The sequence below is a fragment of the Canariomyces notabilis genome (assembly GCF_033297395.1).
Source record: "Canariomyces notabilis strain CBS 508.74 unplaced genomic scaffold N656scaffold_14, whole genome shotgun sequence".
NCBI lineage: Eukaryota > Fungi > Ascomycota > Sordariomycetes > Sordariales > Chaetomiaceae > Canariomyces > Canariomyces notabilis.
The window spans coordinates 45,509-58,841 of NW_027041836.1; the positions used below are offsets into that span (position 1 = coordinate 45,509).

At 57.0% G+C, this 13,333-nt stretch overlaps 5 protein-coding genes across 5 annotated transcripts; 3 read left to right on the top strand and 2 right to left on the bottom strand.

Annotated features, from left to right (window-relative positions):
* The first annotated feature begins 156 nt into the window (after nt 1-156).
* Nucleotides 157-2,548, top strand: N656DRAFT_780208 (uncharacterized protein). Its single transcript, XM_064815335.1, has 2 exons — nt 157-621; nt 684-2,548. The coding sequence occupies exons 1-2, from the start codon at nt 527-529 to the stop codon at nt 2,101-2,103; spliced, it is 1,515 nt and encodes a 504-aa protein (XP_064669080.1). The 5' UTR covers nt 157-526; the 3' UTR covers nt 2,104-2,548.
* Nucleotides 2,183-2,657, top strand: N656DRAFT_137721 (uncharacterized protein). The gene has a single exon (XM_064808607.1). The coding sequence runs from the start codon at nt 2,263-2,265 to the stop codon at nt 2,518-2,520; it is 258 nt and encodes an 85-aa protein (XP_064669081.1). The 5' UTR covers nt 2,183-2,262; the 3' UTR covers nt 2,521-2,657.
* Nucleotides 2,471-6,532, bottom strand: N656DRAFT_829831 (uncharacterized protein). The gene has a single exon (XM_064818589.1). The coding sequence runs from the start codon at nt 6,419-6,421 to the stop codon at nt 2,747-2,749; it is 3,675 nt and encodes a 1,224-aa protein (XP_064669082.1). The 5' UTR covers nt 6,422-6,532; the 3' UTR covers nt 2,471-2,746.
* Nucleotides 6,533-7,563: 1,031 nt separating this feature from the next.
* Nucleotides 7,564-9,064, top strand: N656DRAFT_769175 (uncharacterized protein; the record flags this gene model as incomplete). Its single annotated transcript, XM_064813681.1, has 2 exons — nt 7,564-8,571; nt 8,639-9,064. 2 exons carry the CDS (start codon nt 7,564-7,566, stop codon nt 9,062-9,064), a joined length of 1,434 nt encoding a protein of 477 aa, XP_064669083.1.
* Nucleotides 9,065-10,015: 951 nt separating this feature from the next.
* Nucleotides 10,016-12,398, bottom strand: N656DRAFT_711327 (uncharacterized protein; the record flags this gene model as incomplete). Its single annotated transcript, XM_064811741.1, has 3 exons — nt 10,016-11,508; nt 11,544-11,642; nt 11,705-12,398. 3 exons carry the CDS (start codon nt 12,396-12,398, stop codon nt 10,016-10,018), a joined length of 2,286 nt encoding a protein of 761 aa, XP_064669084.1.
* Nucleotides 12,399-13,333: the final 935 nt, after the last annotated feature.

Here is a 13,333-nt window from a genome sequence, read left to right on the forward strand (position 1 = left end):
ACAAGAGGACCCTGAGTTTCCGAAGAAAGCTCAAGGTGATTAGCAATGTAACCTCGCCCCACAGCTGCGCGAGGGATCCTTGGCTCCGGGTTTCATTGCCGACGTCATCCTCCCCGCGACCCGTGCTACCTCGTCCATCCACTACAGACATTCGCACTGCAATCGAGTGATGCTTAACAGCTTACCTTGAAACAGCTGGAATTCTAGGCAGCAACTTTGCACAGGTACTGTGCAGAACCCTACACCGCTCTCCCCTGATGGCCCTTTGAGCTCACAAGCACGTGTTTAAAGTCAAAGAAACGCCAAAACGCCAAACCCCACTCACCCTTCTTCAACCTCAGTTTCTCGCGTCGCGAACATCTCCTCTGCCTCTACCGACAGAAACCTACCCATTGATTCATCGACCTGGAATCGGGGCCCAGGGCCGTATTGAATGAGTATCATCGATACGGCAGCCTGCTACCACGACACCAAGTATATATGCAATCCCTGATACCTGAAACCACAAAACAAAACCACACGAACAATGTCGCAACAATCACAACCCCCTCCCCCATCCCAACCAACCTTCATCAACCTCCCCCAACCGCCCTCCAACCCCGACACGCCGTCCGAGACACCGTAAGTTCCCCCTTCCCTTCAAACCCCTCCCATACCATGCTATGCATACTAACCCTCCAAAGCGGCACCCCCACAAGCACAACCACCTCCCTCTCCGCGCTCTCCACAACCGCCATCAAAGACGGCCACCGCGGCGCCCTGCACCACCACCACCACCACCGCAGCGGCACCGGCGGCCACCAGCACAGCCTGTCGGCCACCAGCCTCGAGGCCGAGCGCGCCGACCGCATCTCCCGCCTCGCAGGCCTGTCCGCCCCCGTGACCACCCTGCGAACCCCCGGGCAACAACAACAACTTGCACAGCAACAATATGCACAACAGCATCCCGCACCGACTTCACAACCTATTGCAGCAGTACCGGCGGGGGCGATGGTTCCGGCTGCGTATTTCGATGCAGCCGGCCAGCCCGTCGCGGCGCCCAGCAAGCTGAGCACCGTCGGCTCGGCCAGCGCGACCACAATGGCTTCAGTGACGTCGCCGTCAAGGAGTAGTACCCTGACTACCGCCAGCAGTGGCAATACCAATACCAACACAACAACCCGCGACCAAGACCGAGACAATACCGAAGATGAGGATATGCTCACCGAAATGGACTCGGCAAGCGGGTACCTCGGCGGGGAGGCCATGGACGAAGATGGAGATGAGGACCTGGTGGCTGGCCTAGGAGATGATGACGACGAGGATGTGCGCGTCAGGTCCGACGACGAGGTTGAGGGGGACGGGGATGGTGAGGAGGGTGATGATGCCAGCCTAGTCGGCTTCGGCGAGGGCGCGGGGAGCACAGTGTCCGGACCTATCTACCACCGCAGGGTGCTTCCCCTTCCGCCCGGTCAGGGTGGTCCCCCACCTCCCCCTGCCCATCCTGGGGTTCCTGCGGCGGCGGGGTGGGCTACTACTACTACCACCACCACCGTGCCGGGCGAGGGTAGTGGCACTGCTGCTGGGAGGAGGGACATTTCTATTTCCAATTCCAATGCTAATACCGGGGGGAGCGACACCCCCATAAGTCAAACCGCCGTCCACGAAAGCAGCCAAGCGCGCATGGTCGACGGTATCGCCATGGACCGGCGCGGATCACCCGAGGTCATCACCTCCACAACCATAGCCACAGGCACAGGCACAACCACAAATCCCCGACCCCAGACAACGGCCATGGACGACGACGATGTGTTTGTCGACACAACCACACGCGGGCCCGTGCCTGTGCCTTTCAACCCTACCGTTCACCAACCCCCGTTAAGCGCCATCCGTGAGACACAGCAGCAGCCACACTCTCACTCACACTCACACCAGCAACAGCACCAACAGACTCATCAGTACATGCCCTCAGCGCGGGAGGCGGCAGAGCACATTCTCCGGCGTGAGGGGCTCGGTGGTGATGGGGATAGTAGCAGTAGGTCGGCCGGGCGCGCGGCCATGGGGAGTCCGAGAGGCGGTGGGGAAAGGTTGGATTTGGGGCGGTTCTATTTTGAGGAGCGCTAGGGATTCGGTACGGTACTGGTCCTAGGAGGCGGTGATCATGGATCATTCCGCCGGTATAGGAATCTGAGCTCTGCTAAGCTGAGGTGGTGCTATACGAGGGAAAGATGGCCTGATTTGGCGTTTCCCTTTTCTTAGTCCGGTTCGCCCTCTTTGGGGGGCATGTGTTTTATTAGTCCTCTTCTGGGTCTGGCCAGGTCTGGATCTCAGCTGGGAAAGCTACAGGGAAAAGCAGCCGGAATATGCCCGAGTTGCTTGGCCGGTATCGATTTTCACACTACGGTGGCTATGGAGGTGGGGAGGGGTTCAAGGAGATGTACTGGTAACACGGCTCACGCCGGAGCGGCTGGCGTACTCATTTCAATCTGTTCTCTCAGGCAGGTATTATGTACTGTACAGTTACTGTTTGTCTTGCGGTAATCTAGCCCAGGCAAAATTGAGAGTTATCACCGAGAACGCAACAAAAACAAACATGAAGCCTGAAAAGCTCGATTCCGGCAACCCGATTTGCAACCTTTCTAGCAATGCATTAAATTGACCCTTAAACTACCCCCATATCCGCCATCGAATGACCTCCCTTGTCAAAGCCTCAAGACTGACGTAAATCTACCATTCCAAGTCCAACCCCAAACTCACAAAACACACACTAATTCACCCCCTGGCTCGGCGTGGGCAACGTCGCTGGTATATCCTCCATGTCATCCATGTCGCTACTAATGACACTCAAACCCCGCCTTTGGGCCGTGGTCGTCTCTCGCCCGTCTGCATCAGTATCCGGCTCCTCAATGCTATCCAGCTCCGCCACCACAGCCGCGTTCCGCCGCTTGGACTTCGGGCTCCTGACACTCTTATCAGACGCAGAGCTACGGCGCCGTCGCTTTGGAGTCTTGGTGTCAGTTTCCTGGTCCTCCGGCGGCGAAACATACTCCATCCTTTCCGCAGCCCTGGCTTTGTGCTGGCGCATTCTGTTTCGAGCTGCTTGTGCTTCAACGCTCGGCGACAGGTCGGGCAGTTGGGTGCCGAGCTCAGGGCTGCCATCCCTCTCAGCACGATCCGTCTGCTGCTCGTTGGGCGAGCCATGCGAGCCCGCAGACGCCGGCCCACTGTCCTCAATGTCGTCGACGCGGCTGCCCAAGACAGCGGGGGAAGGTGGGACATCGCTTCGTCTAGCCTTCTTGAGGACTTTGAGGCCGGGACGCGGCCCTCCCGACTCCAGCGAACTGATGCTGGCAATGGGGGGTAATGGCAACTCATTTTCCTTATGCTTTGCGCGCGATTTTCGCCGAGACTCTGGGGAGGTTTTCGGAGCATCTGCCGGAGACGATGGGGCGGTCCCGTTTATCTCATTATTCTTGGGCCTTTTGCGCGATTTCTTCCGGGCCTCGGGGAGAGTTTTTGGGGCGTTTGCCGGGGACGACGGGGCGGTCTCATTGATCGTCTCTCCGTTTTCCTTGGCATGGTCTGATTCCTGGTCGGAGTCAACCCGTTCAGAAGCCTGGTTGTCCCCATCCGCCTCGACGCCAAAGTTGCCCTCCTTCTCGTACTGCTCGCATAGATGCTCGGCGCACTCGAAGGTTGTCTTCTGCTCCCAACCAGGCACCGCTTGTCTCAGCCTGCCCCACGTAACCACCAGCGCCTGCCGTTCATACCTTCCTCCAAAGACGGTACGGACGATATGTTTCCATGGGATTTTGGTCTCCTTTGGTGCTTTCGAGTCCCGGACTGCGCACATTAGAGTATGCTTGTCTTTCGCAGTCATCCTTCGCAACTCCATGCGAGCCTTTTGAAGCCGCCAGGAGTTGCCGGACGGTAACACCGTAGGGACCTCGGCGTGAAGCGGCTCGGCAGCCCGAATCCGCTTCCATTTCTCCTGACACTGCAATCGAGATCTAGTACGTCCCATGGATTCGCTAATGTGCTGCCAGTTGATGAGTTCCTCGGCGGATTTGGCACTCTTTTTGCCACTCTTTTGACTCGACCTCAGGTCCTTTTGGATCATCTCAACGGATTCCTCAACCAGGTCCCTGAGGCGCTGCTCTTCACCATCGGACCATACGTCCTTCTTGACTTTATCGCCACAGACCAGGTAATTCCTCCACCTGTCGCGGACATCCCTGTGGTGGCGGTTGATCATGCCAGCAATCATACTCCATTTCCTGCCGTGGAGCTCTACCAGGCGTGCCAGCTCATCATCCTCCTCTTTTGTCCAGGTGCCGCGCTTTGGAAAGTCGTGAAAACGTTGCTGCAAGCGGCACCAGTTGATCAACTTTTGTCGTGGCCTTGAGGGACAGGCATCCTGAATGGATGTCCAGAATTGGCGGTGAATCGACTGACCACTCTTCTGCGGATTTTCGCGGATGAGCTGATTGATCTCTTGCTCTGTCATATTCTCGGCCTCCCGAAAACGCTCAACCGCAGCAATGACTTGGGCCTGCTCTGTTTTCGAAAGCGGCCCCGATCGATATTGCGACTTCGCCGGAGCGGCTGCATCCTCCGGATCCTCAACCGTAGCATCGCCGACTGGACGATCCTTAGACTTCTTCTTTGCCTTCTTCGTCTTCTTTGGCCCTTGGCTTGCCTCCGAGGACTTGGCTGCGGCTGTCGCCGACTTCCGGGCTCGCTTCAATCCTGTCGGGCTGGGTTGGACCACGGCATCGTCAGGAGGTAGCTCAGAGAATGCATTTGCATTCTCCTCCTCCTCGCGTTCGAAAAATGGTTGTTTTGCTTTTCGTTTAGTGCTTGGTCGTTGCCCGGGGCTTTTGGCGGAGGACCCAGGCGTGACCGCCTTGGCAGTGTTCTTTTCCATATGCTGATCCTGAGACTCTGTGTGTGCATCCAACTCCCCATTTCTACTGCGAGTCTCCGTTTTCGATGCCGCGGGGCGCGAGCGGTTCTTGGGAGTGGCTGCATCCTCGTCGGAACCGGATAGCGCTGGGTCGTCTGCAGAGGTCTCCTTTCCAGCGCCATCTTCCTCTCCCGGTGATTCTTGTTCAACCCCATTCATGAGCTCATTACTGCTGTCTGGCATATCAGGGCTCCCAGCCGCTTCGGCGACTTGGTGAGGCGGTGAGTCAGATGCAGAAGGCGAACCGGGCGATTCAGGCACAATTGACATGTTGTCATCGTCCTCCTGACTTTGGATGACGCCAGATGTACGCCGGTTATCATCTTGGTCCTGCGGCTCGCCATCTTGCATGTCCGCATCCACCCCGGGTTCCGACTTGACCATGTCATCGGCTTCAGGGGAACCGGAATCGGACTGCGGCGGTGAAGAACCGGTAGGCAGTGCCCTGGGACGCCCAAGCGAAGTTGTGGCAACGGGCGAAAGTAAATGGGGCTCGTGCCCACGAGATCCATTTGGCTCCGGACTTTCCTCGCGCTCCGCCTTGATGCCAGCGCTAGGCGAGGCTGGGACATCAATACCATTCGCTGTCCCGTTTGTCGCGCTTGCCCCGCTTCCCATGTGGTCCAGTCGTTCGTTGAATGACTCCACTGCATGACCGCCCATGTTGCCGTCAGAGGACAGTCTCCGCCTTTTCCGGGGTTTGGAGCTGCCCGTCCAGTCGTCTTCTGAGGGCGGTTGCGCGCTTGGAGGGGCTTCATCTTCTGAGTCGGACATCGATCTGCTAGCCGTTCCCGTGATGGGAACTTTGTCCTTTCCACTATCTCCATCCCGCCCTGCACTGGCTGATGAGGACGTCGGTCGGGCGTAAGGGGATACTACTTTTTCTATAGCAGTTGTAGGTTCAGATGCAACCAAGGCAGGCGTTTCATCTACCCCGGCGGATTGCCTCCGGGCGTCAGAGCGACGTTTACGTTTCTTCTTTGGGGTGCTTTCGTGTAAGTTTGTCTCTCCGTCGGCAAGGCTTTGCCTGTCTTCTGCCCGCTTCCGCTTAGCCTTGGCTTCTTTTGAACGCCGCTTCGAGGAATGAGACTCCTGTGCCTCAGATATCTCGGGCTGCGTTGCGGACTGGAGCAATTTGGCCGGAGATCCATCGCGGATTGCAGAGCGAACCGGCTGGGTTGCGCTTATGCGTTTCTCGTCGGGAGAACTAGAGCGCGACCTGGCGAGATGAGGCTCTGGGGAAAGGACGCTCTTTCGAGAGTCTCGAGAAGGCGGCGACTTGTCGTTCGATTTAGGCGGCTCGGGAGGTGGAGAGAGCGCCGGTTTCAAATCTTCTGTCATTACAGCAGCAGGCATCGTCGACGGCAACTGTCGGAGATCGTCCTCGGCATCCGAAAGTTCGTCGTCGCGTGGAAGCGGAGAGAGGGAGCGACTTCTGCCCGAGGGCGGTTCGGGCTTGCTAAACTCATTGCCCATGACGGATTCATCTGAAGCGCAGGTGATGAAGAATAAATATTACACCACCCGCGTGATTGAACAGCGATTCGTCCCTTGGACGCGAAACCTCTGGCGTTGAGCTTGACGTTTGTGGTAGGTTGGAGAAATGAAAATGTGGGGATGGATGGGGAAATACCGAAGCCGCTAAACTCGATCTGATGGCAGATCGACGGATCTTGGGTGGGACCAAATGCAGCTGAGGTAACCGTGCCTGAGCCCAGGGATCCTAGCAGACACTCAAATTAACTAGCGTTGCTGTTTCTGGGTCAGCGGCTTCTGAGGGACCAAAACACTGGGTGTGAGACATTCTATCTTCCTGTTAAGATCTTTTTGTTTCGTTTCCTACTTGGCTTGTTTCTTCCCTTCCTTTCCAGTCGCTCCTTGACTATATCTCTTTACTTGTGAAAAGGGGCTTGCCTCTTATCTTTTGTTTTTACTGGAGGATGTTTCTGGCACGGATTGGGCGCACCGCCTTCCCAGCAACGCGGGCCCAACAGAATCTCACAAGGCAACCTCGGGCTTTATACTTGGGATGGCGGATACACAGGCAGTTGTCAACTGAACATCAGCGATTATCGTCCGGTATGTGCCCGCGTTTTCGGATCTCTCATTCCCGGCTGGTGCCTTCAACCAAGCAAGGCTTGAATGCGGTTTCCATGCCATTAAGGGTTATGTTCTACCTGTTCTTTGAACGATGTTTTGCCGCGGTTTCGGGAGTATTACTGCGATTCAATTTTTACCTAAGGGCCGCAATTGGATCAATGAGAGCAAGCGTTCATTGGTGATGCAAGATGTCATGCATGAGGTGCCTGTCATGTCATCCTCGCCGATGCCCGCCCCATCTCCGGAGAGAGCATGCCACAAGTGCACCCTATGATATGTGTGCTGTCTTTCGGATGGTACTGCTGTACTGCATGCTGGTATTCTACCAGTCAGATAGAGGAGACAGTCGAAACGCAACCCCATCCCTTTTATATGAGGACATCTTTACTCGAACCCCATGCCCAGTCATTAACAAGCGGACAGATGATATCAAGAAACCCGGGGAAGATGCAGCCCATGAGCCCAGTCGGCCCTCACCACCCCCTGAGCACAATGAAGGGCCCTCACTCGTCTCAAAAATGGTCGAGTCCGCAGCCACCTCACTCGCCTCCATCCTCGTCCTAGCAGCCGGCTTCGCCTTCGCCGCCTACGGCTACCACAAAACCTACAAATACATGGTCCTCAAAAAGATGGCCAACGCCTTCGAGCCCGGCGACCCGGTCCTCGAACTCGCCGCCATAGGCAAGGAAATCCCCAAATCAGCCGGGGGCACGCACTGGGTCGAGCGGCCCGAGCAGGCCATCGTGGACTCGATCATCGCCGGCCACGACATCGGGCACTACCACCTCTTCATCGGCGAGAAGGGCACCGGCAAATCCAGCATGCTTCTCGAAGCAATGCGCAAAATCGACGGCGACGGCATCGCCATGCTCGAGGCGCACTCCGACCTGGAAATCTTCCGCATCCGCCTCGGCAAAGCCCTCGACTACGAGTTCCACGAGGACTACATCGGCGGCTACTTCAGCGAGCGCGGGCCGCGCGACACCACCGCCCTCCTCGACATCGAACGCGCGCTCAACAAGCTTGAAAAAGTCGCCCTCCGGCGGCGGCGGAAAGTGGGGCGCCCCCTGGTGCTCATCATCAACCAGATGCACCTGATCCGGGACGACGAGGACGGGCGGGACCTGATTGAGCTGCTGCAGCAGCGTGCCGAGCAGTGGGCGGCGAGCAACCTGGTCACCATGGTCTTCAACAGCGACGACTACTGGGTGTATGAGCGGCTGAAGCAGCTGGCGACGCGCATGGAGGTACTCACCATTGTTGATCTCCCCAAGGCCCAGGCCACGGCCGCACTGAGGAATTATCGGCAGCGGTATTTTAACGAGACCGTCTCGTCTGAGATCCTCGATATGGTCTATGACCGGGTAGGTGGGAGGCTGAATTTTCTGAACCGCGTCGCCAAGAGCAAGGACATGCTCGCGGCGTGTGATGCAATCAAGGAGATGGAGAAAACCTGGTTTCTTAACCAGTGCTGGATTCTTGGGGAAGAAATGGACGACGACGTGATGGACCAGCAAAAATGGGCCGTAAGCCCCCCCCCCTTTCTCCCCTTTCTCCCCCACCCCACCCCCCCAACTGATTTATCCCCCACAGGCAGCAGCGGTAGTCCTCGCCACCGCCCTAGTCGACAAAGAATCCTCCATGTCGCACACCTACGACCCCGAGCTCGGGCACGTCCTGCCCTCCTTTCCCTTACACGAAGCGCAACAAATCATGACCCGCGCCGACTTTGTGCGGTCGCTGGACCGCCTCAATCTCTTCAGCATCACCAGCAGCGCACAGGTGCGTGCCAGCTCCGTGCCCATGCACCGCGCGTTCAAGGAAATTGTTGCGCAGCCGGGGTTCCGGGAACACCTCCAGGCAACCATCGACCGGATTGCGGCGATAGAAAGTCTGGGCCGTACGAGGGAGCTGGTTGCCAAGGATCTGGTGCTTGGGGGGAGGTATGAGGTGAGGAAGGTCCCTGGTGGGGTGGATGTGGTGTTGAAGGAGAAGGAGAAGGAGGCGGGTGATGATTAGGTAAAGACGATCCTTGGCATCGCGCTAGGGGTTCCTCTGCTTCATTTTTTTCGCATATACGCTGTACAATATGCCCGCTGGGTTGTAGAGACAGAGACGGGGCTCGCACGCCTATTTGCGGATGGAGCATGGAGTGGATGGCTTCTCTTCGGAGACGGGAGTGCGGGGCCTTGATGTTGTACGATCAATGAGAGATGGGTATCTGAATATCACCAACGAGTAAAGAACTCAAAGCACGGTCTAATGCCTGTCTCAGTCCATGTGCTTCTAGTTCAAGCTACCAGTCGTACTCCGAAACGTAGATCATGACGTGCGAAACAGGCCCGCGATACGCTAATGAGAACCGAAATCCCACGCTCCCACATGATCGTCATTTGTATATCACGGACAAAACCCAGAGTCCCAATGCAAACAGTTAGCCAAGCAAAATGAACACCGTCATCTTCAGTCATGAGGCCCTCTTCCCTGGTGTCCACCTGACCTTGTCCACCAAGGTTGTTTTTCTTTGCCCCTTACCATGTATGACCCCTATGCCCGACCCAGGCCTACTGCATTACCTAGAATCCCAATGAAAGACGCTCCGAACAATTCTCATGCGTGTACTGTCTGTACCACGCCTTGACCAAATCTCAGGATTACACCAAATCTCCCATTCCTCGCCCAACAAGGATAGCGAGAAAGTGAATGACCGACCCAACGAGCATAACACGAGTAAAATACAAGGGCTACAAGATGTGGGTAAAGTATCAGAACCGCCATGAAATGATGACTGGTGCGACGAGCATCGCTCAACTGGAAAAAGGAGATACTCGTTGAAATCGTGAACGGCGTCGAAAAGGTGGAAAGCATGTTTACCAATCACCGTAGACACGCTTGCATCTACGTCCCGGTGAGGTAACCAGGATGCCCACTTGGGACGGCCCTCTTCGGTCGCCGGGACGCGGCCCCGTGCTATGCGGGGATAAAATCCAACCCCAGACGGTGAGCAACCCCGGGCCAGTCCCAAACCGCCACCCAGTCGCCTGCATCCATCAGCCGCCAAACGTCCTCGAGCACGTCGACGACGCGGTCGGCGTTGCGCAGGCCGGTGTAGCCCCTGACTGTCCTTATGGCGGCGCGCACACGCTCGCGCTGGGACGGACTGAAGCACACGGTCCCGATTAGAAAGCACGGGAGGAGAAGCAGAGTCTGGCTTGGGTCGCTGGGCTTGAAAGAATCCAGGATCGCCAGAGACTCGTCGACCATGAGGGTGAGACGTGCTTCGTTTTGCGAGGGCTGTCGAATGGGTGGCGGGGAATCAGCTCGGCTGTCGTTGACATCGGCACCGGTCCCTTCCTTGCGGGACAATGTGTCAAGAAGCAGGTTGATTCGGCTGACGCCGAGGCCGGGACCCTGGTGAGAACCGGTGAGCCTCGGCGAGGAGGCAGAGCTGGTTGAGGCAGACTGCGGAGGGGTAGTTACCGACGATATTGGCCGAGGCCCAGCGGCAAAGGACGCTGCAGAAGACGACATGGAGGATGGTGGAGATGGCGAGGGCGGGTAGATGGTCCTGTGGAGGTAGATGCCAATCATGTGCTGATAGAGTAGCCCAACCCGGTCACGACTGTCCCCCGGGGGCCAGTTTCCGGTCCATTCCCGAATCGCTTGGTCGATCTGGCTTGCTGGGTATACCTCGCAATAAGTGACTGCAGGGTCCGCCTGGGCTATCATCTTGCTTCGAACCGTGTTCCGCATTGCGGTGATTTGTGACAGATAATCCAGCAAGCCGTCGGCGACCCCAAGCAGCCTTGGGGGATGGATTCCCGTGACCGGTGGAAGAGGGTTTGGCGGTATACGGGAAGGGCGGCCGACGGCGGAATGGATTAGCTCGTCGGCGTAGATGTGGTACTGAAAGAATTCGGCGATGAAGGCAAGAAAGGCGGGGTCCTCGGGCGGCGAGGTGGAAATGAGGTTGCGGTATGCCTCAAGATGACACCGATGCTCGCCCCGGGAACCGCCTTCGGCTAGAGCTTCGAGGAGGAAGCAGAGCATCTGGCCGTACCGTGCCGAGACCAGAACCTTGTCGTCGGTGTTTGGCTTGCCGTTGGTGAATTCGACATCGTCGTAGAACTTGAGCCTGGCCTGCTCGTGGTGATAAATGGATCGCTCGCTCAATGCCTCTAGAGTTGTGGAAGGGTTGTTCCGCAGGACATTGATGCCATACGGAGTCTCAAAGTCAATGTGCTTGCTGGCCAGGGAGAGGATCGAATGCATGAGGCCCCGGTGCTGCACAGCAACAGGCACCATCATATCCTTGAAGGCATTTTTATGCTCTCCCTCCACAGTGAGAACGGTGCTGAGGTGTTCATTGTAATGCTTCCAGAAAATCATGTCCTCAACAGTCTCCAGCCCGTGGAAAAGGGGTTGCATAGTGATGGATGGGAAACTGCGGGCCTTGAGGCGCTCTGCACAACGGTTAGACGTCGAATTGCACAGGCACTTGGTTCCATACCCTCTTCGGCCCTTTCCTTGCCGCTCTTCCAGATCTGCTTCTCCGGATAGCCTTCGCATACCACTGCGTTCTTTTCGCAGTTCATGCCTGCGAGACCCGGTTAGTTCATGGTGACAAGCTGGATGCACCTCACCAGCTCCTCGGCTTACATCGTGGCTTCGCCTCGTCACATTTCTTCTTCCTCTTTCGACACGTTAGGCAGCCCGTCTTGGACCGGCCCTTTGTGATTTTGTTTGTTGTGACGATGGGCGTAAGGGGATGCTTCCGTGGCCGGCCTCGCGGTCTCTTTGGTTTTGGTTGGTCTGAACCCAGCGAAATGGTTGACGCTGTCGCAACAGGGGTCAAAGGAGCCTCCTTGAGATCATCCATGCAGAAATCGTCGTCATCCATTGGCTCTGGCTTGGGCGCGATTAACATTTCGTCTGAGCCCTCCCCCCAAGAAGCATCGCGACGGCCACTACGGCTGTTGGCGGTTGCGGACAGCTCGCCATTCGCTTCAGGGCCAGTATAGTCCAAGACCCAGGCGCTGGATAAGGATGAAGATGATGCTGAAGGCACCAAAGGCGAAACCGAAGGTGACTGGGAAGGAGAGGACAGATCGTCGGCCGAGCTGTCTGGCGCTCGGCAAGGCATGTCCACGCCGTTGCTGATGGGCGAGAGCTGGCCTGTGTGGGTAAACCCCATGGTTGACGACGTCGCCGAGACCGAGGTGGAACTTGTTGAGAATGACCGCAGCCAGGGCGAGGGTGAAGTGACGGACTGGACGTCCTCGGAGTCCATACTATGGCGATCCGACCACTGCATCTCCCCATCGCCCGACATGACACGATGAGAGTGGTCCATAATAGCTCGTCAATAACAGGAGCATACCAACACGGTGACAAGGATGGGTAAGCAACCAGGAGAGGGGCCAGGGCCCCAAAAGACGCGGCCGACGCTCAGGCTACCTGAGCTATGTAAGACGAATGGCAGAAGCGGGCTCAGGCAGGTGGGGAGGGAGGGGGCAACCGAACAACCCAGTACGAAGGTAGAGCGGCTCACTCAGCCTTGGTTGGTTCGTCAATCAGAGCCTTTATCTCGGCCATAAGCTTCCCGAGGCAGGAGTCGCACCCCGAGAACAGAGGGCAGGCCATGGTTCGAGGCTAGACGGGCCCTACCAGGTATGTATGTAGCAAGCATCTCGGCTGCAATGCCACCACCTTCTGGAGCTGGAACTGTGGCGTTCTAGTCAAGGATGCATTGGCCGCTGCTGTTTTGGTTATTTTATTTTTTGCTTGCCGCGCTGGGACAGGAACAATCGGATTGGACGAATCGCCCCCAAGCATCGAAGGCTGCGTCCCTCCTCCATGTTTGGCCTCTGCCGCTATTACTTGGGTTACAGCACAGTACACACGCAGACTGCATTGTATGTACGGGTTCCTTCGGCAAGCTCCCGCCAGTTGTGGAGAGCCTTGGTGTAAGGTAGAGACCGGGCCGGTGATGAGGGCTGGCGCTGCGCGGCGAGGGCTCGAGGAGCTCGGCTGATGTTGAGTCAGGAGCAGATCTTTGCGCATCCGAACATGGTTGTTTGCAGCGAGCTAGCTGAAAACAGAGCAAACAGCAATTTTTTGCTGCCTCTTTCCCTTTCCCTTTCCCTTTCCCCTTCTGCAGCCGGAGGAACGCAGGGCTGCGAAGTGGTGCCGCGTTGTGGGATGGGATGGCGTGGGTTGGGCAAGATTCGGTGTACGAGAATAGATTTGTACTAGTAGTCAATATCATCAAGACCCGTATTGTATTGT

Excerpts from the sequence above, each read along its gene's own strand:
- N656DRAFT_137721 (XM_064808607.1), top strand. The coding sequence starts at position 2,263 with ATGTGTTTTATTAGTCCTCTTCTGGGTCTGGCCAGGTCTGGATCTCAG.
- N656DRAFT_829831 (XM_064818589.1), bottom strand. The coding sequence starts at position 6,421 with ATGGGCAATGAGTTTAGCAAGCCCGAACCGCCCTCGGGCAGAAGTCGC.
- N656DRAFT_780208 (XM_064815335.1), top strand. The coding sequence starts at position 527 with ATGTCGCAACAATCACAACCCCCTCCCCCATCCCAACCAACCTTCATC. Across the intron at positions 622-683 it reads GACACGCCGTCCGAGACACC|CGGCACCCCCACAAGCACAA; the intron begins GTAAGTTCCCCC and ends AACCCTCCAAAG.